The sequence below is a fragment of the Neopelma chrysocephalum genome, unplaced genomic scaffold, assembly GCF_003984885.1.
Source record: "Neopelma chrysocephalum unplaced genomic scaffold, ASM398488v2 Primary Assembly neopelma1_119, whole genome shotgun sequence".
NCBI lineage: Eukaryota > Metazoa > Chordata > Aves > Passeriformes > Pipridae > Neopelma > Neopelma chrysocephalum.
In genome coordinates this window covers 5260017-5287092 of record NW_020897781.1, presented here as the reverse complement: position 1 = coordinate 5287092, position 27076 = coordinate 5260017, and the positions used below count along the sequence as shown (strand labels likewise).

The following is a 27076-nucleotide window of genomic DNA, read 5'->3' as shown; positions in this document are numbered from 1 at the left end:
TACTTTTTTGCACTTGGAAATTAATCTTTCATCCAAGTGGGCTGAGTATAGCCACCACCTACCCACATGATTAGAAACTGGTCTGTGCCTGCAAATGTTAATTAACAGATGGGGGGGTCACACCCACACATATGGCATTTTGGGAGAGACTGGAACTCCCATAAAGCTTTTGTGGCAGCTGAAGGGATTTGAGATGAGAGAAGGGGAATGATCAAGGATAAGGCTGAATATTTGCAGTCTCAGGTATGTATATGGGGGTTGTAATGGTAGCACAGAAGGAAACACATACATGAGAACCAGGGATAAGCCAGCATGGAGTATTTGAGCCAGACAGTGTGCTGGTAGGTGATCATTTCACCTGAGAGAGCACTAGAAGAGAAGAATAAGGATGCCTAACATTAGGCATACTGATTTTCCCCTCAAATTTGACCCAAAAAAATTAAGTTTTACTGATACTGAGAAAGTGATGCATTAAGGCCTGGATCTATTTGACTGGGGAGCTGCTCTGTGGAAAAGGACCAGGTGGTCCTGGTGGCCAACAAGCTCAGTATGAGTGACCAGTGAGCTGCTGTGGCAGAGAGACAACAGGATGCTGGGCTGCATCCACAGGGGCATCACCAGCAGAGATAAAGAACTTATTATCCCACTCGATTCAGCACTTGTCAGGCCTCACCTGGAACACTGTTCAGTAGTTTTGGTACCTGCTATACAAAAAAAATGTGGAAAGGCTGAAGAGGGTCCAGAGAAGGGCCACAAAGATGATCAAAGAACTGGGGAGTTGCCACGTGAGGAAAGGCTGAAAGCACTGGGTTTGCTCAGCCTTGAGAAAAGAAGGCTTAGGGAGACCTCCTTGCCATGTTCCACTATTTAAAGGGTAGCTACAAAGAAGATGGAAACTCCCTTTTTACAAGGAGTCACATGGAAAAGACAAGTGGTAATGGGTACAAATTACTGCTGGGGAGATTCTGCTTGGACACAAGAGGGAAATTTTTCACAATGAGAACAATTAGCCGTTGGAACAATCTCCCCAGGGAAGTGATGGATTCCCCAAAGCTGGACACGTTTAAAATTCAGCTGGACAGGGTGCTGGGCCACCTTGTCAAGACTGTTTTGCCTAGGAAGGTTGGACCAGATGATTCTTGAGGACCTTTCCAACCTGGTATGCTATGGCTCTATGAAAAATATTTATGAGAAAATATTGAATTTATTCCTACATTGAAAGATGATCTCCTGTGCTCTTTAGGTCAATATTATCATAGCCCAGAGAAGGTCAAATAGCAGATATTTGGCAAGAAGTAAAAACCATTGCACAGTAAAAGTAAGCCAATAATGAACATATTTTCCTTTAAATTTTAACATCTTGTTATCATACTTTTTTTCTCCAGCAATGTGACCTATGCCATGAATAGCAAAAAAATATAACCTAGCATAGGAAAACAACAATATTAATCAAGGTCTACTCTCAGATATATATTGTTGCTAGTGAGTATTTCATAGCTAGGAGGGCTGAATTTGACCTCAGAACATTCCAATGATCCGCTGTAAAACAAAATCACAGAAAAATTACTGTATCTGATATTTATTTATTAAAAATTCTAACTGCAATTGGAATTCTGAAGGGGCTGCCCTAAGAAAGCTTCGTCCTTTCTGGGTGAACTATTTAAGGCAGTATCCTTGACTGAACTTCCAGCATTTTAGCTAATTTGACCATGTTTGTCTTCCACTCAAAGCACTCCCAGCAAAAATAGCTGCCAGAGCTCCTGTGCAGCAGTTGTCTCAAGAACTCTGGTTTTTGCAGTTCTCTTATGCTGTATTTTAAGCAGATCTTTTCCCAAGTCTCTTATCAAATAGCTTTTAGTAGTGACAGATATGTTTGGTGTAAGCCTGTTAGTTTCCCACGAGCAGGAGCTTTTGGAGAGACTTTCAAGAGCATATTTGAATTAAAGAAACTAAATTAATCATAAATAAATATCAAGATCTATGGTGGGTACGAATAAGTGACAAAAGGCATAAATAAGACAACCATAATATCAGACTGTTATTGAACAAATACAAAAAAAGTAAAATTCTATTCTGAACTACATGTTTGTTATTTCAAAGGAATTTCAACCAAAGTAATCAGGGAATCATTTCATTTTACAGATTGCATGCATATTCTACTGTACTAAATGGAGTCTGAAACCTATAAACAATTTGTACTCATTTAATTATAAATGTACTAATCTATGTTGGCACAATTTTTCTTATGACTATGTTACTACCTATTTATTTCTTAGCAGTAAAGACAAGTTTATATTAATACTTGCATGAGAGTTATGTGATGTAAATCACTATGTCTCTGATACCACAGCCTTTATCAGCCTGGAAAGTCTCAGCAATTTCACTGAATATAAAAGAAACTTGACTGAATAAATTGTAACAGGAGAGCAAAGTTTTATTATTATAGTATCTACACTGGTATGTAGTTTAGGGACAGGTACTTGTCTTCCCTATCACACTTGCTTGGAGTTGGTACAGAAAAATCCAGGAAGGAGGAAATAAAAGCAGATTAAAAAAGACCAAAGCAGTTTCCAGAAAATGTTATTCTCCCCCTGCCTTTGTCTAAATGTTGGTATAAAGGAACATGCCCCAACACGCAAACCAGCCCCAGAGAGTATCAGAGAGGAACAAGCCTTTGTTTAGAGCAACACCAGGTTACCCTGCACTTCTTCATTCTGTCAGCCTCTGGTAACCATAGAAAACTGATACAGGACACACAGAGCCTGAATGAAAATGTCTGTTAATAAACAGGATCACGTGTAATGCTGGATGCTCACTCACCTCCTCACTAATGGCTGGGGAATCACAATCCTTTATGTAGTTTTGACAGAAAACGAACACTGTAACTTCTTTCAAAAACAAACACTTTGCTTCCAATCCCTTGGACCTCTGCTAAAAAAAAAAAAAAGAAATGGAAGAAAAATTCCCCCATGGGCAAAGAAACAGTCTATTAAAATAGGAAGTATTCTGTGGTATAGACAACATTCAAACACAGTTGTTTGAGGTAAAAAACCACAACATAATTTTTATATTTGAGTTAGTTCCTGCCATTTCAACTCCTTACTGAGCACAACCTCTGTTTGATGTTTCTTATTCTTCATATAATTAAACTCCAAGAGCCAAGGGCTGACTGATTGATAATGGTGTTATTTATTTCCCCAGTTTTCAATCAGCAATGCAACCACAAAGCTTTTGGATTTTAGTTCTGCTCAGTAAGAAGCATAAGACTGGCTTGGTTTCATAACATTACAAAGAAACATGAAATGATGTCATTATTTTTGTACCGTTTGTAAGGCGTGAATATAAGCTTGGAACAGAAAGTTTATCTACACTGCAAAGAACAGGCTGCTGTCAATGATCAATACTGTTTACAATTTCTTTCTAAATGCACAGTCACAGAAAATTGAGTCATATTCAAAAGAAAAGGACATTCTTAACAGCTAAGCACCATGGTAAATGTAAATAAATATACTTATGTGCCCAGTTTGTGCTGATTCCCAGGCTAGATGAGTGTCCCAGGGAGCGTGGGCTAGAAGGGAACAAATTTCATCACTTCCTCACTTCCTTGCTAATGGTCTCTATATCATGCAGCACAAGGACTTACGTAAATTACTTCTTAATTAAGCAAGAGTACACATGTATTTAGGGAAGATATATTTCCTCAAGTCAGAGCACTTAAAAAGCAAAAAAAATTCAGTTTCTAAAAATAAGGATTTGATCATGAATGTCATTATCGCAAAATCTTAGAGGGAATTTTTCTGGTTTTGTAAACAGCCACAGAACAGCCTGAATTCTGAAAATAGAAAATTAATCTTTGATCAATGATTTCAGTGGACATCACACGAAACAGCTTTGCCTACACCCATTAAATAGTGGGTAGCTGCTTTCACACCCAGTGCACTCACAAACAGGCCGGAGCACACAAGATTTTGTTCACCTGGAAACACCACTGGGCACCACAGCACCACCCAACCCTGCACAGACCAAGCCACTGATGCTTCTGAAAGTTATAGTTATATTTTATTGCATTTTGAGACATATAAATAACCTCAAACTCCTTATGTTTTCTAGGAAATCCAAATGGTTTCACCTTCCTCTCTTCAATTTCTAAAATCGCTACCTAGCTGTTACAAGGCTCTTAATTTTGAGTTTTACGTCAGAATAGTTGAGGTTTAATTGAACAGCAAGTACTGATAATCTGAGAAATTTTACATCCTTCCATTGCTTCTCATTCCCCACTATGAATTCTCATCCTAATATTTTAGCATTGTTGATTTCTGGGCCTTGTGAAGGGGTGGAATAAAGAGCTAATTTTGTGGCAGGCCTGCTGCTTGTGTCTGTTACTGTTCACTCTCCATCAGAAAAGCTTTTTGTATTGAGTTGTAAAGAAGTTACTGGACAAACATAAAAAAATGAATCAATCACTGTAAGAAAAGGATTCACTTTCAAGTTAAATATTATGAATTATGTATATTCATTCATTCATGCTGCTTATTGATATTTGTTGTGAAGCAACAACAGCTTGTGTATTCATCAAAGGATTTAACACTAAATGGCAATTTTATGTTTAAATCACAATTACTTCTCTGTTTCAGAATGGGGCTATTTCCTATTCATCTGCCAACAGGAGAAAACATGGCCGGATTAAGAAAAAAAATCAAGAGAACTTTCTCCATTTATATCTCATGAAGGAACTTTCCTGATTTAAAGCACAGGATGAAGTTCACTTCCAAGTATATATTTACCAACAGAGTCACTGCCTGATGCTTTGTGACGGGAGCTGCATCCTCAGGGTGCAATTACAGCAATTATCTGGATGGATCTTCTCATCAGTGACCTTTGACTCATCTCCTACAAACTGTCAGTCTTCATCATCAAATGGGGAAAGCAGAGTATTGTTTCGACTCAATCAGCTGCTCCTGAGGAGGAGAAAACCCCACATTAGGGCAGCCTGGCTGCCCACAGTGACCTCCTGCAGCCAGCCTGCATCTGCCAGGCGAGGGGAGCCCGGCAGGAACAGCAGGTCCCTCCCGGGCTGTTCTCCTGGCAGGATGGAGCCGGCAGCACCTCCACACACTCCTGCATTCCTTAGGCACTGCGAGAGAAGCAGAAATAAATCTTTTGGCACTCAAAGTGCTGGGTATTCTCATCTTCTCTTCGTTGTTGGTTTCGTGTCAATTTTTGGAAGTTTGCCCCAAAACCCTCTGTCTCACTTCGCATTCAACTGGAATGAACCTGCTGAACCAACTGAATCGACTATAAAATTACACCTATGCAAAGATGGAGCAAAGTCTTACCTTATTACTATTATGACATTTATTATCACACAATTTTTACTGAAGTAAAACCCCTGCCTAAGTTTTGTCAGAGGGCATGGCCAGGAGGGTACAGCCCATGTGAAATTAAACTATTTAAATTCACAATCAGTAATGCTAAATGATGAAGAGGTAAATGACTCAGTTCAAACAGCAAGAAATTTAAAATGGAATTGGAAAATACCAACTATGAACAGTTTTATAACTTTCATTTTGCAGTGAAACAACTGATGACTGACTATAACAGAAAAACAAAATATCACTTTTGCCTTAAAGGGAGAAGAGCTTAATTCTCTCAGCACACAGTTCTTCCAGAAAAAGGATGGCAGTTCCAAGGCTTAATTTTAATGACCATTAGCTGCTACCTACCATTTAATCAGTTGGTAATAAAAGCAAGGCTCTTCCTTATCAAAGCAATCAGCAATATCACTCCTTTGCATTCCTCCCATTAGCTGCAAATGTTGTTATGTGGACAGGACAGGGATAAAACCAACAATAGACAATCCGGGAAAAAACCTCCAAAGCGAAAAATAAACAAAATCATTTACAGAGGTAACTCAGTCAACTACCAAAGGAGAAAGAAACTAAATTCTTCATTGTCAAGTGTCAATTCAAAGTGAAAACAGATTGAACCAAACCTGTCCAAAAATGCTTTACCATTTTGTAACACTCACACCCCCCAATGCCAGACAGAGCCCAGCTGTTTCTGTGACTAACTTCAAACAATAGCTGGGCTGTTTAAAAGCTCAGCAACAGGGAATGATGTTTGCCTGAAGACATACTGTATTAATGTAAATTGCTTTCAAATGCACGTTCAGTTTCTTAAACAAAACAAAAAGTAGATATTGAACTGTGCGAGTGGAAGTTACTGTTAGAGCCATATATAACCCTGTCAGCCATAATTCAGTCATCCATTAGGGACCACATGGAGGGAGCTTGCATTCAGGGGGAAGGACAGCAAAAGGGGCCTCTATTTCTGTAAAAGGAAAGTGTTATTCATTTTACTCTTCCTACTTCAGAAAGGTCTTAAGACTATGGAGCTTGTGTCTCCTCTATGAACCTTCCAATTGCCATCAGATGAAACCCTCTGTATTTCCTCCTTATGGGATGCTCTACACTCATGCCCATGGCTGTTAGTCATGCTGCCAGAGTGCCTTCATATCATCTTAAGCACTGACCTTTAAGAAATTATAAATGTTATTTCAGCTTTAATATGCTGATTCTAGTGTCTCTGGAAGTGATTAACAGCACTGGCTTTATGTCTTCAGGTCCTTGCCTATTTGCTCACCACCTTCTGCTAATGTAACTTAATCATTACATGCTGCAACACCCCAGGTTTCTATTTCTAGTTCAGTGAAATTAAACTAGTAATAAGCAGCAGCATACTGTATCATCAGTGGGCTTCATTGCTCCTGAAGGCAAAAGGATTAAATCAGAGATTAATTTTGTTCTGTGTATCATCTTTCTCATCTGTACAATGGGGACAACACAGCTATAGTTGAGAGAAAGTGAGGCTTCCTCACAACAACAATTACATTCCCATCTGTTAATTTTTTGTCAGTTATCTTTGCAGTATAGTTGTGAGATTGTTAAATAACCAAATTTGTGTAGCTAACAAAAAAGTGATCACGGCAAAGATCTTCAGTAGATGTGCCGACAGACAGCAGACATGCTTGCCTAATCCAGACTTGGTAATCAGCAAAAACATTTGAAAGACAGGAAAAAGATTAGTTTGGATACAAAGGAGAGGATGGCAGGAACATTACAATGACAGTTCAAGAACATTTCTTGGAACATTCACAAAAATGGAAATCAGCTGGAAATCCACCATTTCCTCATCTACTCTACCAGAATAATGCTTAGACGATGAGTAAAGACCATCTCATGGTAAAATCTTACATCACAGCATGAAAGGACCCAGTGTTGTGGTGATGCTGACTGTGCACCGTTCCCACACTGTTGTGTCAACACTTCACTTGGAGAACATATAAAAGAAATCTACTGGGTTTGACAAGTGCACCCTTTATCAAAGGGCCAGATCACTCCTCATGGCCTGTGTGCACACTTCACCTCACCTTAAAGGACTTCTAAAATTTGTCTAACAAATCTGTTGCTTGTTAAAAGCCGTAAAACCTCTTTAGCTAAGGATTTCTTAGATAAGCAGCTGAAATTATCAATAAACAATAACTTTACCGATACGTTAAAATCTTTTATCAGTATCAGAAAATATATTAGCATGCCCCTAATGTATATTAATTGCGTGTTAACTGCATCTGCCTTGCACTGGTGGCACACACCTGCCAACTCAGCCAAGTAAAGCAGAGTTGAAGGCAAACACAGCAAAGGCAGGTGCAGGGATGAAGGGGTGTCACAGCCAATGAACGTGGAGGGACCGGCCATCCAGCTGAGCCTGTGCCAGCCCCAGAGGGGACAAACTCCCATTCCAGGAGCAACAAGGCAGCCCCATCCCACCCCAGCTGGGATTCACAGAATATGCTGACTTGGAAGGGACCCACAAAGATCATCGAGTCCAACACTTAGCCCTGCACAGACCCATCCCCAAGAGTCACACCATGAGCCTGAGAGTGTCATCCAAACCCTCCTTGAGCTCTTGGTGCTGTGCCCACTGCCCTGGGGAGCCTGTGCAGTGCCCGACCACCCTCTGGGGGAAGAACCTTTCCCTAATATCCAACCTAAACCTGCCCTGACACAAGTCCAGGCCATTCCCTGGGTCCTGTCCCTGGTCCCCACAGACCAGAGCTCAGTGCCTGCCCCTCCTCTGCCCCTCCCTCTCCGTTTCTCTCATTTGGATGCTCTCTAACAGCTCCAGCAGAAGCCAGGTGTGTACATCCCATCCCCTTTCCCGGCAGGGGCGACTACACTTTGTGGTGACACTAGGACTTGTTAGCAACAAAGAGCTCTTCTCATATCGCCTTGACATGCCCGGAGTGCCCCAGGACGGTGACGGAGGAGACCGAGGCAGCGATCCCCGGCCCGGCGGTGACCCCGCACCGCCCCCTGCGGGCGGCGCCGGGAACGGCCGCTCCCCAAATCCTCCCGCAGGAGCATCCCCGGCCTCGGCTCCTCTTCCCCACCTCCTCGGGGGACAATTTCACCTTGCAGGGGAAACCTGGAATGCAAGCTTCCCCTTCTTTCCCAAATAACTCAATTATCTGAGAACGCTGTTAGAGAATACTGTAGAATACTTCAGTCTTATCTGTTTCATGACATGAATAATTCCTGTATCCAAAATTACTAAATATAAAAAATATTTTAAAAATTGGAATCTGTTCAGAATATGTATTGCTTTAAAAGATATTAATACATGCATACTGGTCTAAATATATGAATAATACGATTAAATCTTTGTAAAACATCAATCTGAATAATGACAAAAATATTTCTACTTGCATAGTTATGCAAATCCTTAATCATGAAGAATAATCACCGTTTGCTGTTATAAAGCACGGGACCACTAGGAATGACTCCTGAAGAGGTCAAACCATTCTTTCTTGATTTCCAAAAGGACACACTTCCAGCTTCTAACTACTGAAAAAATAATTTTCAAGTTCAGATATAAATATATCTTTTATTACTACATTCATATTCCACTTCGTGTAGTCTGATTTTTCTATATCGGCAGAGAATGTGTCAGCTTTGTTATTAACAACTATTAAATGAATAATATATATTCATAAAATTCATCAAGTAATTTAAACAACTCTGCTGCTTAGATTTTATAACATCAATGGAAACAGCACAACAAGAATAAAGTGAACAATATTATTTAATCAATTATCATGGACAAAAGTATTCTTAAGTCCTGTTAAGAACAAATGAGCTTACTAAAACTTTACCATTGTGAAAACAGACACAAACCAATAAATACATATCGTTATAACTCAAATAACTGTAATGGAAAGGCAAAGCCAGTGACTAATTTTGATGAATTCAAGCACTCTGACTTCTCAGTGTTTGCCAAAACACTACAAAACTGAATGAGGTTTCTGTCACCTAAATGGTAATTCCTGTCCATGCATTTTCCACAAAAATGCTTTTTCACAAAATTGTGTTTTAGCATCATGAATTGTATTAGAAACTAAAGTGTCTGCAGAAAGGAGGTTTAGTAAATGTTCCTTGCATTAAAAAAATCACTGCCTTTCCTGTGCTCACCCCAGCAAAGCATAAACCATCTGAAGTTCATGCAGCTCTCAGTGCTATAGAGCTACTGAGGCAGAACTTTGCCTCAGATCCATCTGCAATTCTGTGAGTAAGGCTGGAGAAAAATGAAATGCAAGGTGAAACAAACCTATCCATTTTTTAATAAATTACTCTGAAAATAGCTATTTTTTTTCTCATTCTGTTATCACATTTATGTAATAAACCAGGCAAAGGTTCCCTATAATTTTCACACTTTGGCAGTGGTATTTAGGCTACACAGCAGAAATTGCAGCAAGAAGAAATATGAGCACAGAGAGGCTTCAACAGCTTTCAACCAGCACCTTTTCCAACTTTCTAACTGGAGGTAGTTCCACACTTTGAAATGGTCAGTTACAACCACTGAGAACAAGCAAGATCAGTCTGTTTGTGAGTTATTTGTCCATCACGTTGAGAATCCATTTCACAAATTGCTTCTGTTTTGTCTTCTCTCAGAGCTGCTGTTTCTATCCCATCTAAAACAGGAACAATCTCACTGGCACAATGTTCATTTTTCACAGTAGAGACATCTTGGAATGATTTCAGGGCAACTTTGAGAAAAAAAAATTAAATATTGTGATGATTAACCAAAAAGACAAGTAAATCTTTCTATAAATTTAACAAATATGCAGTTTAATTTAGTGGAGAAAATACTGCCAATATGTACCAACATCTTTTACACTTTATTTGGGGAATGAATCTACCTTATGTCAAATATTACATTACAAGCCACGTTACTGAGTATGGTATTCTCATCAGAGGAAAACTAACCATTATTTAACTGGAAATTTAATTATCATATGCATCCTTTTTCTTTTTTATTAGTAAGAGCAAATCATTGACAACACCAGTCTCACAAGTTATTTTTTGTAAAGCCATGTATAGGACCCCACAGGCCCCTTCAAGTTGTGCAGGAAGTGGACACTGATATATAAAAACTTGCAAACATCAACTTTGGGGAAAACCTTCTGAAACAGCACAGAAATTTCTAATATTTCTGTGAGCCAATTTATGAACGGAGTATTTGCATGAAAAACATCTAACAATACATTATCATAGCTCTAGAAAAATCAAGCTTTCAGATGAAGATATTTGCAAGATACCAAAAAGAAACTGTTTGCATGTAGGAAAACATTAATAACAGCAAAATCTAATTACTGCAAAAACATAAACACTGCAGCTGTAACACTTCTCTCTAACCATACCATTACAGCCTCACTAGTGAAAACAGAAGTGTCAATGCTAATGTAAACTCAGCTGCTGATATATATTCATTAGATTCAGAAAAGCTCCAACATTTCTTCTTCTCACTATGTCAGATTTTCTCTCAGTGTCACTGGCCATGAATCAGTGCAGATACAACCTGATACATGAAAAGGTAAGGCTTTGGGACACCTAGGCCAAAGATGTATCTGCATTCTTGTCTCTTACTCCATAAAAATCACCTGAGGAATCCTATCAAGGAGACTATTATGGCTTTCAAACACCATCTGGGAAGCACAGGGACAAACGATGGGATATTCTGGTCAGGCAAAGCTACTTTTTGGCCACGGTGGCCCTGAAGGTGACCTTGGAAACACACAACCAGTTCTCACCCTGCAACAGTGCAGAGACTGAAGTGACAGAATAAACACTCAGTGCTCCAGAGCTACCCACAAAGAGCAGCACTGAGTAATTATGGGTGATTTTCTGACTGCACAGATGTGCTGGACCAAGAGCTTCACAAATGGGCCTGCTCATCTTTGCAGTGTGAGAGAGGCCATTTAAATCAGTAACATTTTATTATTATTTGATCACTACCTGGTCCAAGTATGACAAAAAGGTGGTGAACAATTTCTTTATTAAGATGTACTAGACCTTTTGTGGTTAACAGGCAATCTGAGCCCTGAAAGCAAGAAGTTTTTCCGGTCTGTATTAAACAGTGTATCATAAATCATGAGCTCTCAAGAAATCTCACTAGGGCTCAGCTCAAGGATGGGTCTCATTCTCCTTTATAAAGGCAAAGGGAAATTGCAAAAGGGAAAAGAAAACCATATATGTAAGCACTGCTAAGCAGGGAGTTTAGCAACTCGTTTGGAGCAGGGGAACAGCCCAGAATGGGCACCTGAGCAATGACCCAATACAGATGACAAGAATTTCTGACACACAAAAAACCCTATTCTGAAGTATTCTTCCACTGTTAGCTTCACTATGAAACAGTAATTAAACAGCAGGGAAGACTCACTGCCTTAGCCTTTTAGTCTTGAATCTAATTTACATGATTAAATTCTAACTTACTTGCTGATTACCTTCTGACTTAACACGCCTGGGGTTCTCATGGATTTTATTTTTCTCCTTGCTTCTTTTTCTGGGTGCAGCAGTTTCTGCCCTCCCCAGTCCACAATTTTCAGCATGCTTATGCATATTTTTCTGTCAGCATAATGAAGAATAAATATATGAATCAGATATTAATCTATGTAAGCAACTTAACACACACAAAACAAATACGGCTCTGACAGACAAATTTTGGAATGCTAAGTGGAAGACTGACTTAGTTAACAACATTCATAAAACTCCTGAAGATTTTCCAGAATATGTATTAAAATTCTACTTTAAAGGAATGTTGCCATTTGGGGGGTATAAAATAAAATTTATCATTTTCTGGTTCCTGGATAAGCAATAAAGTTTTACGTGTAAAATCTCTATGTGGAAAAAAGGTTACACTTACTTCAAAGTGTGCCCAGTTAACCCAAAATGAGAAATATGTTCTCATTGCATATGGTTTTGAAGTGGGCAGGGACACCTTCCACTAGCCCAGGTTGCTCCAAGCCCTGTCCAACCTGGCCTTGGACACTTGCAGGGATGGGGCAGCCACAGCTTCTCTGGGCAGCCTGTGCCAGTGCCTCACTACCCTCACAGTAAAGATTTTATTTTCTAATATCCAATCTAAACCTACTCCCTGTCAGTTTAAAGCCATTCCCCCTTGTCCTGTCACTACATGCTCTTGTAAATAGTCCCTTGTGCCAATACAATCTGCAATACTTTCTAAAGGTAACTCCACTGAGATCCCTTAAATGAAGTATCTTACCCTGCCCTTATCTATCTTTGCCCCTACCACACTTAGGGCATTCATAAACTGTGGGCTTAACACTACAGTCCTGGTGCTTCCAAAAGGGAAGAGTGAGAAGCTGCTTCCATCAACAGCTTGTGCTGCAGCACGAGCAAGTGAAGGGCTTCTCACCAGTATGGGTTTGTTTATGTGCAATTCAGCACAAAAATATCTGTAACATTACTACCCAGCTCTGTGACACATGTACAAACAACTCTCACAGGCACCAGAAAAGTGTTAGGGTGTTGCACAGACTCCTTATTTATCCTCCACTGTGAGCAGATGCTGAAGAACACACTGGGATACTGCTCCCCTGTGGAGAAGGTCAGAGGCTTTCCTCCTAACTTTATTAAGGATTGCTGAGAAAATAACCAGACCAGAGTAATGATACATTCCAACATATCAAGGCCAAAGCTATCCTAAATATCCTAAATGTACTCTTTAAAATACAACTTTCAGTTCAGACTGAATTCATTCTGTGTCACTGCTGAAAATCACATTTCAGGCTCAAATACTGTATTTTGTTCTTATCAGGACATCACCAAAACTGATTACTCTTACTTGATACTTCCAAGCAGTTCATGTACAAAAGATTTATCAAGAACACTTTCCTTGATAAAAAGATTTCATTTTCACTGTTTGTTTGTGAACAATTTATCCTGGAAATAAATATAACTACACTATTTTAATCAGACCGCAGGCACAAAAGCTTTTATTCTCTTCAGGTAAATATAACCCCAAAGCCAACCACACCTTGCCAAACCACCGAGTAAGCAGTGTTTTCTCAGGGAATTTAAATACCTGATTACACGTGTAGCTGCACTGAGCACATTTGAATCCTTTTCCTCCTCTGTGAGTCTTCTTGTGCTGAAGGAAAGCGTAGCGTTCGTGAAAAACTGCCTCACAGGCACTGCACTTAATGGCCTCCTCCATGTAGGAGTGAAGATTTCGCAAGTGGACACCTGAACAGTTATCCAAAACAATGCATTTTAACAGCAAGCTTTTGATTTCCACAATTTTGACTAAAAGATGGACCGTTTATATCCCTGAGTAAGGCAAACATGAAAGAACCTTCAGTGCTCTCTCCAGTACACGTAAAATAGCCAAATTAGTTTAAGATAACTAAAGTTGCAGCAGGGTGTTGTAACTTTCCATAGAAATCAAGCAGTTGTAAGCCTAAATCCTGTTGATTTCAATGAAAATTGTTTAACAAACCACTTTTAAAAATTCCAGTAACCCCCTGCATTAGTCTGTACACAACAATTCATTGAAAAATGTTACCCAAAGTAGTATTTACAACATAAAAGTGAACACTGCAAAAATACATGAAGAGACTCTATGTATGTAAATAATAATTCCACTTCTACGTTCAAATATTTATCATATTTCAGTTGGATCTTTATTTGAAAACATAAATAGATTCTAAAGGCATTTTGTATGTCTAAGTATTTCTTTAATATAGCTTTCTCATATATTTCTGGAAACTTAATATTTTATATAGGTTTTGTAGTTACTGGTCAGCTCTATTGCCTCAAATATTTCTACTGAAAGACAGATGGTCACAGTGCCACAGGTATCGAGTGAAAGAAAAAGCTGAATCTTTGCTACTTTGCATTTTAAACAAATTAAAACATCAACCACAAGATGTCACCACATCTCCTTGCAGGAGGAACTTACCTGTAAAACATAAATACATTTTCCATAGAAATATTTTGTGATCATATGAAGTCAAACATAACATATTTGGTGAAATTTTGTGAAGATGAGATATTTCACCTTTACTTATCTCTAAGTTTCATTTTCAGTTTTTTCCTTTAAACTCACCCAAATCACTTTTTCGGGAAATAAGGGTACTGCAATGTGGACACTGGTGTTTTGGGACATTTTCTCCGTGCTTCTGTAACATATGGATTTTCATGGTACCACTTTGAGTGAATCTGGCCCGGCAAACACAACATTCATAGCGTTTCTCCCCTATTAAAAAGATATTAAAATAACATCTGCTTAGAAGGTCTGGTCATTTGATACAAGTGCAAATTCCCAGAGATCTCCACATGTTCTAACAGCAACAGTCTCCACACCGACCAAAAGTTACTATTAGTTGACAATGCACAAATGGCTAAATAAGTTTCCATAAGTTTAGATAACTGATTACAACACAAAATTTGGGCTTCCAGAATCTACAAGTCAAAAATTGTCTCAAGATATGAACCAATGAGAGATAAGTGGGGATATTTGGAAGATTTGATTCAAACCACACTGTCACACTCTGAAACAAACTAAAACATTAACGATAACACACATGATATATCATAACTAAGTTAAACCCTGAAATACAGGATAGATACCAACTGCCTTCTCAGAAGACTTGCACATTACAGAGCTGTGACTGGAACACACTCCTTTCAGTGTTTAAGCAATTTAATCCTTTTGACCAAATTAGTTGCTACCAGTCTGAAGCCACAGAAATGTCCATGTTTTGAACAGACATTTAAAAATCTCCCATCAGACACGCTCCATATAAAATCAAATAATCCAGAAATAAAAGTGACAACTTGATCCACAGAAAACAACAGCACATAAAGGAAATATTTTTCTAATATAAAAGAAGTTTGGGAAGAGCAGCAAGACTGTAACTAATAGCACTGTACAGCTAGATCTCCAATAGCCAAATCCAGAACATTTAAAGAGAACATGTTTTTCACACGTTTTTACTCAAAACCACAAATTAAAAAAGGACTAATTTAGAGTCTGAAATTAGATCATTCTAACCCAATGAATGCTCAGGGCCTAAGGCCATAGACTTGATCATTGCAGAGTCCTACCTGTATGAGTTAACATGTGCCTTTTCAGTTTATAGGCATCTTTGCTGGCATAACTGCAAAGGTCACAGGGATAGGGACGCTCTCCTGTGTGGGAACGAATGTGTCGTCTCATTTTGCTGGCCTAACATAAAAATCAGAGATTTGCTAAAGTAACACCTACATCAGAGACATAATCAAATTAAAATATAAGCAATTTTACATAATACACCCAATGCAATTTAAAATATTGCATTAATCCCAAAATTAGCACTCTCACATCCATATTCCCCCCCTCCCCATTTTTCCTGCACAATCAGCCTGTTGTGGTTTTAGGTAACACTTTACTCTTTCCCCAAATGGTCTTATTTCCATATTTAGTGTCCACATCAGAAGAAATTTTATAGTAAGAACAGAAAAGCTAGCATTTTATAAAGAGGATACCTACTACTCTCACACTACTTGGACATACCAGACATAAAATTCTTTGAAAATACTTAGGAAAATAAATGAAAGACCAAACTCATTAACCAAAGTCTATTCACCTTCAAGTCCCAATGCTGCAAAGTTTATTTCATTCTACTTTTTTATACTGTTCTGATCTGTTCTACATAAATATTGCAGATATGCAAATGGGAGTTACCAAATGTTCAATTCCTCTGTTTATAAACATATTTAAGGAATTCACTGACAGATCCACTCAAATCTACAACACTATTCAAATAAAATTAAACATGACTGCCAACCTTTGCTATACAAAAGTCAAACAATTTGCATGGCAGTACTAGAGAGCTCCTTCTGCTTTCCTCATTCAGGTAAAGCTCACAGGAATGAGAGTTCTGGAAGAGCAACGAGTGCTGAATAGTTCCTTATTGAAACAAGGGAAAGAACAGAATAATTTAAAATAAACTGCCAGGGTTTTTAAAGATGGAAGCTATCCAAAATCTAATCAATAAGGTAAGGTGTGTGGAATAAAGTTAAGGCTTGCTTACACCTTCAGATCTGGACACAGCACATAAAAAATTCAGATACTGAATATCCACTAAACTGTGACAGTGATTCAATCAGAGGTGACTGTGATTCAATCACAGGTGCATTTCTGAAAGCCTGTTTTTTCCAAGTGAACCCTTAAGCAGACTCTCAGTTTTTTATTTCTTGATTAAGAAAATTTCAGTTCTGGAAAGAAAACCAAACATCATCAAGTATATAAACACAACACATGACCTTTGTTTTAGACATCATCTAGTATTGCCCCACAGTATATACCATGAAGTGTAAAGGAAGAGGACCAAATTCACACCAACACATTGTCTGGTAGCAGTTTCAGCATAATAAAAAAAGAAAATGTCCTCAAACTAGTTTTAAAATGCCAAATGATTGTACTTACTTCTACACTGGAGTATTCACATATTGTGCACTTGAAAGGTTTTTCTAAGGTGTGTTTGTACCGCCTGTGTCGGGAAAGCTCACCCCTGGTCACAAATGCTGTATCACACTCACTGCATTTATAGGGTTTGGTCCCTGCAAGAACACACCATTAGAATTTTATTTAACACCAACATGCACAATTTTTTAATAGACCCTTTCCCGATTTTCTGATTTTTTATATACATTAAATCACAGAATGGTTTGGGTTGGAAGAGACCTTAAAGACCATCTTGTACCAAATTCCCTCCACTAGATCAGGTTGCTCAATGCCCCATCCAACCTGACCTTGAACATTTCCAGGGATGGGGCATCCACAGGTTCTCTGAACAATGTGCTCCAGTGCCTCACCCTTCTCACAGTAAAGAATTTCTTAAATATATATGTACAATATAAGTTTATAATAAACACAATTTATCACTTTGCTTCATATGTTTATACAGCAAAATGAAAACATCACAGAACATTCCACTATGCATATAGGAATCAGGCACAACTGAAGTCACTATTCACTTGCCAAAAATTTTTAGAATGGTATTTAATAAAATAAACAAACACATACACAGAGAGTTACTAACAACAGACAATGTCTTTTCAGCATGGAACACCAAACAAAATAAGAGAAACTTCTAAGTACAAAATGATCACAGCTCTAAGGCAAAGTCATTTGCCTGTTAATTCAATTTTGCAGACAGTGTGTAAAATGAAGTATTTTCAAGCATTAGATACCTGTATGTGTGTTCACATGGTTGTGCAGGAGAGTTGCTGTACGAAAAGCCTTCGGGCAGAGGTGACACAAGTAACGTTTCTCATCAGAATGGGTTTTCAAGTGACGCTTCAGATTTGACAATCTGGCTGAGGTGAATGTGCAGAAACAACAGCTGAAACCTTCTTTTTCTCCTGTTGGACAAAGACACATTTAGACTGTACAAGCCACAAAATAATGACTTTACATTTTCAAAAAACAGTACCAATTTCAACAGAGTCCCTCTACTTTAGGTAAAAATACTTCATACTTCTACATCAAAGGACTTTGTTAAGACTTGAGTGATTTGCCCCAAAAATAGTGCTATACGTTAGTGATACAGTTTAGAATCTAATCTCAGGAAACCTAACTCCTAACCTAGCTCTCACCTCCAAGACAGGATGAGACTTCTTCTCTCAATACCATCATTAAGACATGGTTCATCAAGGCACTTACAACCTGTGCAACACACTTCTTGAGGACAACTGTGTAATTAGTACTAAGGAAGCTTATTCAAAGATTTGGAAATGGCAGCTTAAGCTATTCTCAGCTTTCTGGTAGTCCTGAATCTGTAAAGTGTATATAAAAAAATCATGATGTAAAAGCCTCTTTAGAATTACTAGTTGAATTTGAGGAAAAAAAAAAAAAGAATCAATTGCTTCAAGAAGTCATAGAATAAAGTTCATGGCACAACAGAAATTAATTTCTTTTGAGAGTAACAAGTTAAGATAAATGTGCAACACTTTCAGTTATGAAGAAGATTTGAAACTGTGAAATGGCAAATACGTCATATTTGAGGAGTCTTTCCAGAACAGTTGTCTCAGCTCCCAAGTGCACTCTCTGTAATGTTTTTCATGCTGAGACCAAAATGCATTTTATACAATGCTTTATACCACACAGAGATGTGCAGATGACACTTCAGTAACAGCAAACAAAACCACTTTATTGTCATTTATTCATTGTGGATTCATGCCCACACAAAAGAACATTGTTGGCTTTGTTAAAGCTGCTCCAATCTGCTTCGTATAGGGGCTGTAACTAAAATATGGGACATTAACAATTTGTACAATTTCCATAAACAACCTCAGCCAAGATACCTTAACATCCAGATGCTACAACACACGTTTACAGACTCAACATCACTGATGTCATCCAACTTTTACAGCACACACACAGTTTCTAGGGAAACAGATGCTTATCTTTTCCCTTCCAAGTCAGTCCTTAACTTCTGCAACATACTTTCACATTTCTAAAATCTTACATCAGCCATTTTCTGTCACTTTTATTTAGGTTCTGGGAAAGGCTTTGCTGACAGGTATTGTTTGATACTTGCCGACCACCCTCTGCCAGCAACGTGGAACAATTCTAAGCTCATCCATAAACCCTCAAAAAAGCTCATTTTCAAGCTGAATGAGTGAATTAAGAGACTAAATAAATTACTAGGTTTATTCAAAGGCATTTATACAATATTAACTTTGAAATCTCCCTGGAGGTTTCACATACCACATACTGTTCAAAAGACCATTAATTTCTAAATGCCATCCAAAATGTCTCTCCTGACATCAGCCTGAACAAGATCTCATAACGCTTAAGGCTGAAAGGTATTTTTTCTTCTTCCAAATTTCCACAGAATGTTAAGACTTAACCTAACCTAAACTTAACAATTACCACTGTATTTAATATAAAATTTCAGCCTCACTTCAAAATCTCACCCAACATACATTATCTAAAAATGAAGTACAAACCTTATTAACATTTTACCTTTTTTCTGACGTGGTGCACAAGCCTGAAATTTTAGATTCTTGGAATTTTTTACAACTGTTTGTTCTGATGCAGTTGCATATTCCTGCTCTTTACTTCCATTACACAACTCCGACAAATTTTCACTGGCTTTGCAGCTTTGGCTCTTTTTTCCCCCAACTGTGGAAAAAAGTTTCTTTCCTTCCCCCTCTTCAGATGGGCTCAGCTGCTGGATGTTATTTTCAAATGCAATGGCATCATTATCTCTGTCAATCTAATTTAAAAAAGAAAATGTTTTACAACTTTCTCAATCAACGACAGTCACTAGTGGCAAATCAACTGAGCAGTCAACAAAAGACAAGCTACTAATTCATCTTGATTTTCAGGCTTAAATGTGATGGACAAAACTGCAACAAAAAATTTGCATTTAGCATACAAGAGCTTAACTAGGAAGTGAAAAAATACTAAAATTGAGCCCTACCTCTTCAAAATTGTATGTAAAATTTCAGAGTGTCATGTAAAGATTACACTACTGAGAACACAAACCCCTGTATCTTAATTTTTCAAAAAGATTTTAAATTTCACTTCAGTACATTTACCTTTTACAAGAAAACAAGAAGTATGCTCTCAGTTTTTTATCAAATATAGGACTTCTGCAGCCTAATTGTAATGCTTTCTTTGTCATAAGGCAATTACCAGGTTGTGATATGTCTTGCATTAGCTAAATTAAATATGACCTACCTCAGAACTTATCTAGTGGTGCATGAATTTTAAAAGAATAAAAATAATATTTTATTATAAAACCAATAGTTGGCACAGAATAAACAGCAGTGTTTGCATGTCCTTTTAATAAAATTAATTTCAAATGAAACCATATTACACACCCAACTTTAACAGCGACACTGCAGTATTGAACTAACTGAATTATAGAGAAGGGAAATTGTGTAATGCTACTTAAGAGATCGAGGCTGTCAAACCAAATAGTACCAAACTGGTGCACTGAATTAAGAACTTGTCTAAATTTCAACAAGTTAGTTATCTAGTCTAAAGTTTTAGTTTGTCTTTTAAAAAATGGGATAAGATTATAAAAAACTGTACAAAGGACTGGATACTTAGAATTGGATCGGTGTGACAGTAGGAGCTAACAAGTAACATATCTTCACTTGTACCTCCATCCGGAGCATGTCTGGTGGTTTCTCAGTTGCCTTGCTTTCTGAACTCTTTTCTTGCCCTTCTTCTTGCAGAACATGAACCTGTGCCAGCTCTAGGTCATAGAACACGCAGATCCCTTCCCGCAGGGTGAGAGCCATGCCCTGGGACACGCTGTGTGCCACGGCCTGTCCCTGCCCCGGCAGCACCACTGCCCCGGCCAGCGCTGCCATGGGCAGGGGCCTGCCGGGCTCCCTCCTCCTCCTCCTCTGCCCTCACACACTCTGTGAGCAGGGCCCGTGTTTGTCACCCTCCTCAGGAGACAGGGACCGCTCTGGGGGACAGGAGCCCCCGCCCGCACTCGAGTCACTGCCACCGCTGCGCTCCTCCGCTCGGCTTTGCGCGGCCCCGCCACGCTCTTCTCTGCTGCCGGCCGTGGTTTCCCCGCAGCCCTAAGGCCTCGCACGGTGCTGAGCGAACCTGTTCGAAAGGCGACGTTAAACACGAGGGCAAACCACGGGCGTGCGGGACAAGCCCCCGCCCTGTCTCGCACAGCGGACCCCGCACGCTGCCCGTCCCGCTCCCCGCCTCTCGCAGCCTCCGGCCGGCCCTCGCCCCTCAGCCTCCGCCGCTCCTCGTCCGGAGGAGAGGAGCTCCCCCACCACAAGGCACCTCACGGCCCGCCGCGGGCGGTCCCACCCTCCGCCCTCCACCTCCACCTCCACAACGGAGAAGGGGCTCAGCGGCCCGTTGAGCACCTCGGCACGGCGGCCCTGCCCTCCCTGCGCCGCTCCCTCAATTGCAGGGGGAAGCCCACCCGTGGGCAGCTGCTCCCGTGTGAGACAGCTGGTTCTCACCTCTAATTCCCCACGAGGCACAAGGCCCTGAAGTGGGTGAACCGGCAGAGCTTTGCCCGTCTGCGCATAGGGTGCCCGGTGCTCAGCAAAGAGCCCGTCCCCTCACAGTGAGAGCTCAGCAGGGCCTGTAGGAGCAGCTGCCATTTTGCCACCCTCCAGCTCTAAATGAAGATCTCTGGGTCTTAATTGCAGGCCCTTAACCTCCTGCTCCCACTTGGCTGGAGACCACGGGGCTGAGCTCAGCTGGTTTCCCCACTTGCAAAATCTCTGGAGTACTTCCCATGTTTCCCTGACGGAAACCCTTCAGCCGGGTGCCGTGCAGCTGAGTGGTGTTGAAGGGCCGCCTGACGCTGCTGCGGCGGCGGCTCCCACCCGGGAGCTGAAGTGTTGTACAAAACTGGCTGAAGTGGGCTTGCAGAGCCAGTGGAGCGATATATAAGCATCATTACGCTGTACTTTAGGCCAGGATTGGGTATTCAATGAGAGCAAGTTCAAAAGAGTTCTCCAAAGGCATTGTAAAAATGTCTTTGAGGTAAACTTGTGCAATTTGAGAGACTTAATATTGAATCTTGCATACCCTTCTAGACTAGTGATTTCCAACCTTCAAGTGTTTTATAAGGTCCACTTACTATGAATACTCTATTACAGCGCAAAGGACAGATTTGGAGCTTTACCTCTAAATATTAGCTCAGTGTGTTGCAGGTACTCACATTGTAGTACATTACAAAGGGACTGCAGCCCAGTGTGGTCCAGATCCTGTTAAACTGAATTACTGAACACTAGTCAAAGCCCCAAACCCACTGATGGCATTTCTTGCCTGTGGAAGTAACACAGTAAAACTGGCATTTGTGAAATATCCGTAGCACAAAAGCAGCACACCCCACTGGCCTTTCAAGCTGTACCCTCAGATGAGGTGGGGTCATGCCCAAAGCCATTATATTTTGTGTTTCTGAGCACAGTTAACACCACTGGGTACCCAGGAACCACACATTCCCTTTTCCATGGAATTTGTCAGGGTCATTATTGCTATTTCTCTGTGGTGGGTACCTGGGATAGCAGGGCTGTGTAGCACCATTGGAAAAGCCGGTGAGTCTGATTCCCGCAAAGGATGTAGCTGTGAAAAGTACATTAGTGGGGCCACTGTAATTAGTTGTAAGAATGAAAAATTAAACTCTTCACATCTTGAAAAAGCATGATTTTAGATCACTGGGCCTTATCCTCAGAGAGAGCAACTAAAATCCCATAAATATCCTTGACAACAACTACTCCTATCCACTGCAGAATCTTAAATACAAAAATAATATCAAATTTTTTACATTTAACATCTGCAAGTTAGTCATATTTATTCTGCTATTTGTAATCAACACAATTCCAAAGCAATTATTTGAGGTTGAATATGTGTTCCAGCAATGTAGGGCTGATATTTTAGTTAGACACCACATTATTCATCATCCATGAATCTCTGGGCTCTCAAAACTAAAGAACACAATGCAGAGTAAATAATATATTCACATAATTATGCTGCCAGTAACTGTGGCCAGAGACTTTACTTCTTACACATTTCTGAATCTTTTCAAGTTGCTACATATATTGTGCAATTATTATAGTTGAAGGGTACTGTAGGAAAAAAGTTGTTATAATAATACACCCTTCTTTAGGTCGTTTTAATGAGGTTTTCTGCACTTCAACAGTCATCAGCTTCCAAGAGCTGTCCTACCTTGCACTTCTGCATTATTAATACCAGCACCATCCATGCAGCTACACTAAAGGTCTGTCATTATTTCCATTATTAACTGATATAACTCAAACACAGAATAGCCCTTCAGTTCATTTTTTTGGTTGAATTTAAAGGAATCACTTGGATCAGCAAGCTGCAAATTCAACCAGTTTCTGGTTAGGTTTTGACACACTAGAGGTTAACAGCTCCGTAATGGCCATGATGGCCTGTTGTGTGTACAGTCTCCAGTTACCACTGCTGCTGCATTGTCTGTCTCTAGCTGCAATCAAGCTTCTACCCACTCCTCTGGGAGTCTGGTTCTTTCTAACACATCAACAGTCTGCCTGAAAAATCTATCATGAAAAGAACAGAGAGCCATTTTATTTTTAAAGTCATAATTATACTTTGGGGGGTAAACATTCAGTATGAATTATTGTTTGTTAGGAGTAGTTTATAAGGAATATAAGGAATTTAATGTAGGCACATTTTCTTGTGCTAAAGTAATGTTGCATAAAGAAACAAAATTCAGCCACAAAATTGCAGATAAATTGCTGATAAGAATCTACCAGTGCATGAAAATGAATACATGGACAACTGAAATCCTCAATCAGCAGAGTAAATTCTACCCTTGACTGCACTAAGGAAACACAGCGAACTTTGTTCTGATCTGTGGTTTTCTACCCAAGTATAAACAGTGCGGCTGATTTTTGAAAAGAGTAAAATATTGGCTTATCTGTTCAGATTGTCAGTCTTAAATCTGAATAACGCCTTTTATAATATTTAGGACACTTAATGCTTGTTAGGTGGAGCTTTTTTAAATGCTCCATTAGCATGTACATAAAGCATATTTGACCTTGAAGGTAGTTCTAAGTTCCCTTTCCTTACTGTGTTTTAGAAAATCACTTTGGATGACTGCAGAGGCTGTTTAACAAGCCTCTACCGTGATGCTTTGCACCTTCATCACAGGTTCTAAATTGCAGTGCTCTGATGCCAATGGAAGGATTGCCATCAATTTAACTGGGTTTGGAATTAAGCCCAGAATAGATAACTATGATAAGAAATGACGGTGTGATTTATTTACACATTTTTGACCTGTCCACAAAATGCAGAGTAAATCAAGACTGCTGTAGTGCATTTGGAAGAGAAAAGGAAAAAAATTAAAAGGAAAAAATAGAGGGAGACCAAAGCAAAAAAAACCCCTGAAACAAATAGGCCCCAGTTTAACCTCCAATGCTCATAATTGTTTCATTTGTGATACTCTGTCTTGTGGTTGAGAACTCCATTCTTCTGCAGAACATGACTCCTGTTAGTCTATGAGAAAACCCAGTCTTTGTTGTGACTTATTTTGACAGCTTTAATATCATTTTCCACCTGGCATCTGGAAAGTTTTCCATTTTCACTTTCCTCCAATGTCTCACTTTTGTTTCCAAGTCTATGTCGCGTTCGCACCGCACCTGTCAGAGTGGTGTCTGTGCCTTAACACCGCTCTGCAAACACACACGCCTTTGCTTTGCTCTTGCACCAGGGACAATCGCTACCTTCATCACCTGTTTTGCAGTGAGATATTGCCCCTCTTCATAATGACAGCAGGAGATAACCTCCTTCACACAATCACCTGTTTCAGGGAAAGCGAGTTTACTTTTATCATCTTCTAATTCATCTGGCTCCTTTAAACACTGTAGCTGTAGTCACCAAATGGTTGAGATATTTTCTGATGCTGTTGTCAACTTGTGCCTTTAGTGTCCCACTTTCACAGAGATGAAGCATTTCTTCAGAGACCACCAAATATCCTAATTAAAAAAAAACAACAACACAGCATTTCAACTAATGAGTGAGATTAAAAAAAGAAAGATGCTATTCTAAGCAACTGAAAGTTGCAGATTCAGAATTAACTCAGTGCTTCAGTGCTGGCCTGGGAGATTCTCAGGAGAAAATATACAGTCTGATCACTTGAAAAGAGGAATAGTATTAAAATATTTTAGATTTTGTTTTGTTTTGTTTTGTTCTGTTTGTTTATTTGATTGTTTTTTACTTTTCCCCCCATACCTCTGATTCTGAGATGGGAGCTGCAGCTTATTCTAGAAGACATCATTTAGGATTCAGGTCTGACTTGGATTTCTTGTTTGCCCCAAAAACCACAATTCTCTGCTCCCCATCTCTACAATCATATAAAAGCTACTCAGACCTCAGAGCCAGGAACCTCAGAACATGCAGTTTACTGGTTTCCTTATTGCCCAAAGCAAAGGGAAGACGGGAGCATAGCAAAGCAAAGACAGATGGAAATCATCGTGGAGGATATTGATTGACTGGTGTCTAGGCAGGCTATAAATTACCACTTCTCAGTGCAAAGAGGAGGGTGAGGAGGGTGCAGAGCTGTCTGGGGCACAGTACTGGGACTGTTCATGAACAATCAGCTAAATATGGGCTGTGCCCAAGGCACGGGGAGGGCTGGGCTTTGCTCTCCCTCCAATGCTCACCTTGACTTTGAGAAGACAAATCGTCTCTTTAAACAGCAGGGATTCTTGTAGCAGAACCAAACCAACTTCTGTTAAGTTAAAAGACTTAATGCTTTCAAGTGTTGTCTATGCGCTTAAAATCCTACTCCAGACTGTAAATTATTATAATTATATAGCATGACAAAAAAAAAAAAAAGACATAATAGTGTACAGATGTGGGATATATAAAAGGGGAAGTATTTAACATAAGCTTACTGGAGCTGAAAGTACCAAGGATGATTGATTGTACAGACACAAGCCAGGGAAATGGTCTAAAAATTATTAACCATAATTGTAATTTGTCTATTAACTGTTTCATCTAACATTATGATATATTTAGAAACAATCATGCCATCCAGTAATGCACTGTTTGCTGCTTGTGGCAAACAGCAGAGCTGCGTGCCTGGGTCTGTTTGGAAGAAGGATGTTTATTGGGAAGGACATTGCTTCTTCCATTTCAAAAGAAATTAGTGTGATTATACAGTTAAGTACACCTCAGTGATTTCCACTGTTTTTACAGAATACTCTTTAATCTAAGAGATAGCAAAGAAAGTTTTAAAGACAGCTCCCCTAAGTTAGTTATTAAAGGTTTCTGTTGCTGTTAGTGCAAGGGTCGAAGAGTTAAAAGCTTAAAAAGGCAGAAAGTTTTCCTCTTGTTTTGACTAAACGGGGGGAAACGTGCTAGAGCTGTGCAGAATTTGATTGCCAAACACAAAGAGAAGATACACAGTGAGAAACGATAGTAAAGGTTTAACCCAGCTGATGTAAGAAACAAACTCCAAGGATGCCCATGTTTCCTTCTTTTATCGCATTGTTAATCTTTAATCAGAAAAACAGTTCAGAGAACAGCTCTTTGTGCACAGCTGAACAGACACAAAACATTGGAAGTTAATAGGATCACGGAGAATGGGACTCTTGAATCATTGTCCTAATGAATCTATGAGTGAGATGTACAACCCAAAGGAGTTCAAATTCTACTTCCACATGGAAATGCAGCAAGTACACATTAAACCTTGCAAAATCAGCAGTAAGGAGGCAGTTGGTGGGTTCAGAAGAGCAGTGGGTTCAGAAGAGCAGTGAGTTCCTATGCATTTTTTTCCCAGCTCAGATAACAAATTGTCTTGGGTGCTGAACTTTCAAGTAGTCCAAATCAAGATTCTTAATTGAAAAATCTGAAGAAATCAAGAAAATTTAAGGGCATATTTAAAGACATGTATATTAGTCTCACTTCACTGAACAGTGGGTGATTTAGTCCTTGATATTTATTGGCAGAGATACCTTAAATCTTAGTCTTCTGCACTGCTATAATGTCAAATCATCACTTAAAGACCCCATACCTCTCCATCAGGAACTGGTAACAGAAACATGGTGTAGCAGGCTTAGTTTTACATATTTTCCTGTAGTAAGAAACCAAGTCATCCTTATAGTCCTTGCAGTCTTTTTAAACAGCAGGATAAGGTGGTGCCTAGAAAGCAAACAAGAATAGCTAAGTGACAGTTTTGTGAATC

General features: G+C 39.4%; 1 protein-coding gene across 23 annotated transcripts in view; it reads right to left on the bottom strand.

Annotated features, from left to right (window-relative positions):
- Positions 1-25365, bottom strand: part of CTCFL (CCCTC-binding factor like) — a 51739-nt gene extending 26374 nt beyond the window's left edge. For 15 of the 23 annotated variants that reach the window (XR_003536489.1, XR_003536491.1, XR_003536493.1 and 12 more), the window contains exons 1-11: positions 22404-22421; positions 20520-20979; positions 19372-19624; positions 17595-17765; positions 16828-16961; positions 15465-15585; positions 14464-14613; positions 13441-13601; positions 11840-11960; positions 4785-5134; positions 2821-2931 (exon numbers count right to left, since the gene is read on the bottom strand). Coding sequence is in view for 2 of the 23 variants with exons in the window: in XM_027697224.1 (XP_027553025.1) it covers positions 9906-10102; positions 11840-11960; positions 13441-13601; positions 14464-14613; positions 15465-15585; positions 16828-16961; positions 17595-17765; positions 19372-19624; positions 20520-20732 (1521 nt within the window). In the remaining 21 variants the exon portion in view is untranslated. Of the gene's footprint in view, positions 1-2820; positions 2932-4784; positions 5135-5723; positions 5871-8923; positions 10103-11828; positions 11961-13440; positions 13602-14463; positions 14614-15464; positions 15586-16827; positions 16962-17594; positions 17766-17999; positions 18161-19371; positions 19625-20519; positions 20980-22403; positions 22422-24688; positions 24864-25119 lie in introns of those variants that run through there. The other 8 variants (XR_003536500.1, XR_003536508.1, XR_003536497.1 and 5 more) reach the window with 8 other exon arrangements.
- Positions 25366-27076: the final 1711 nt, after the last annotated feature.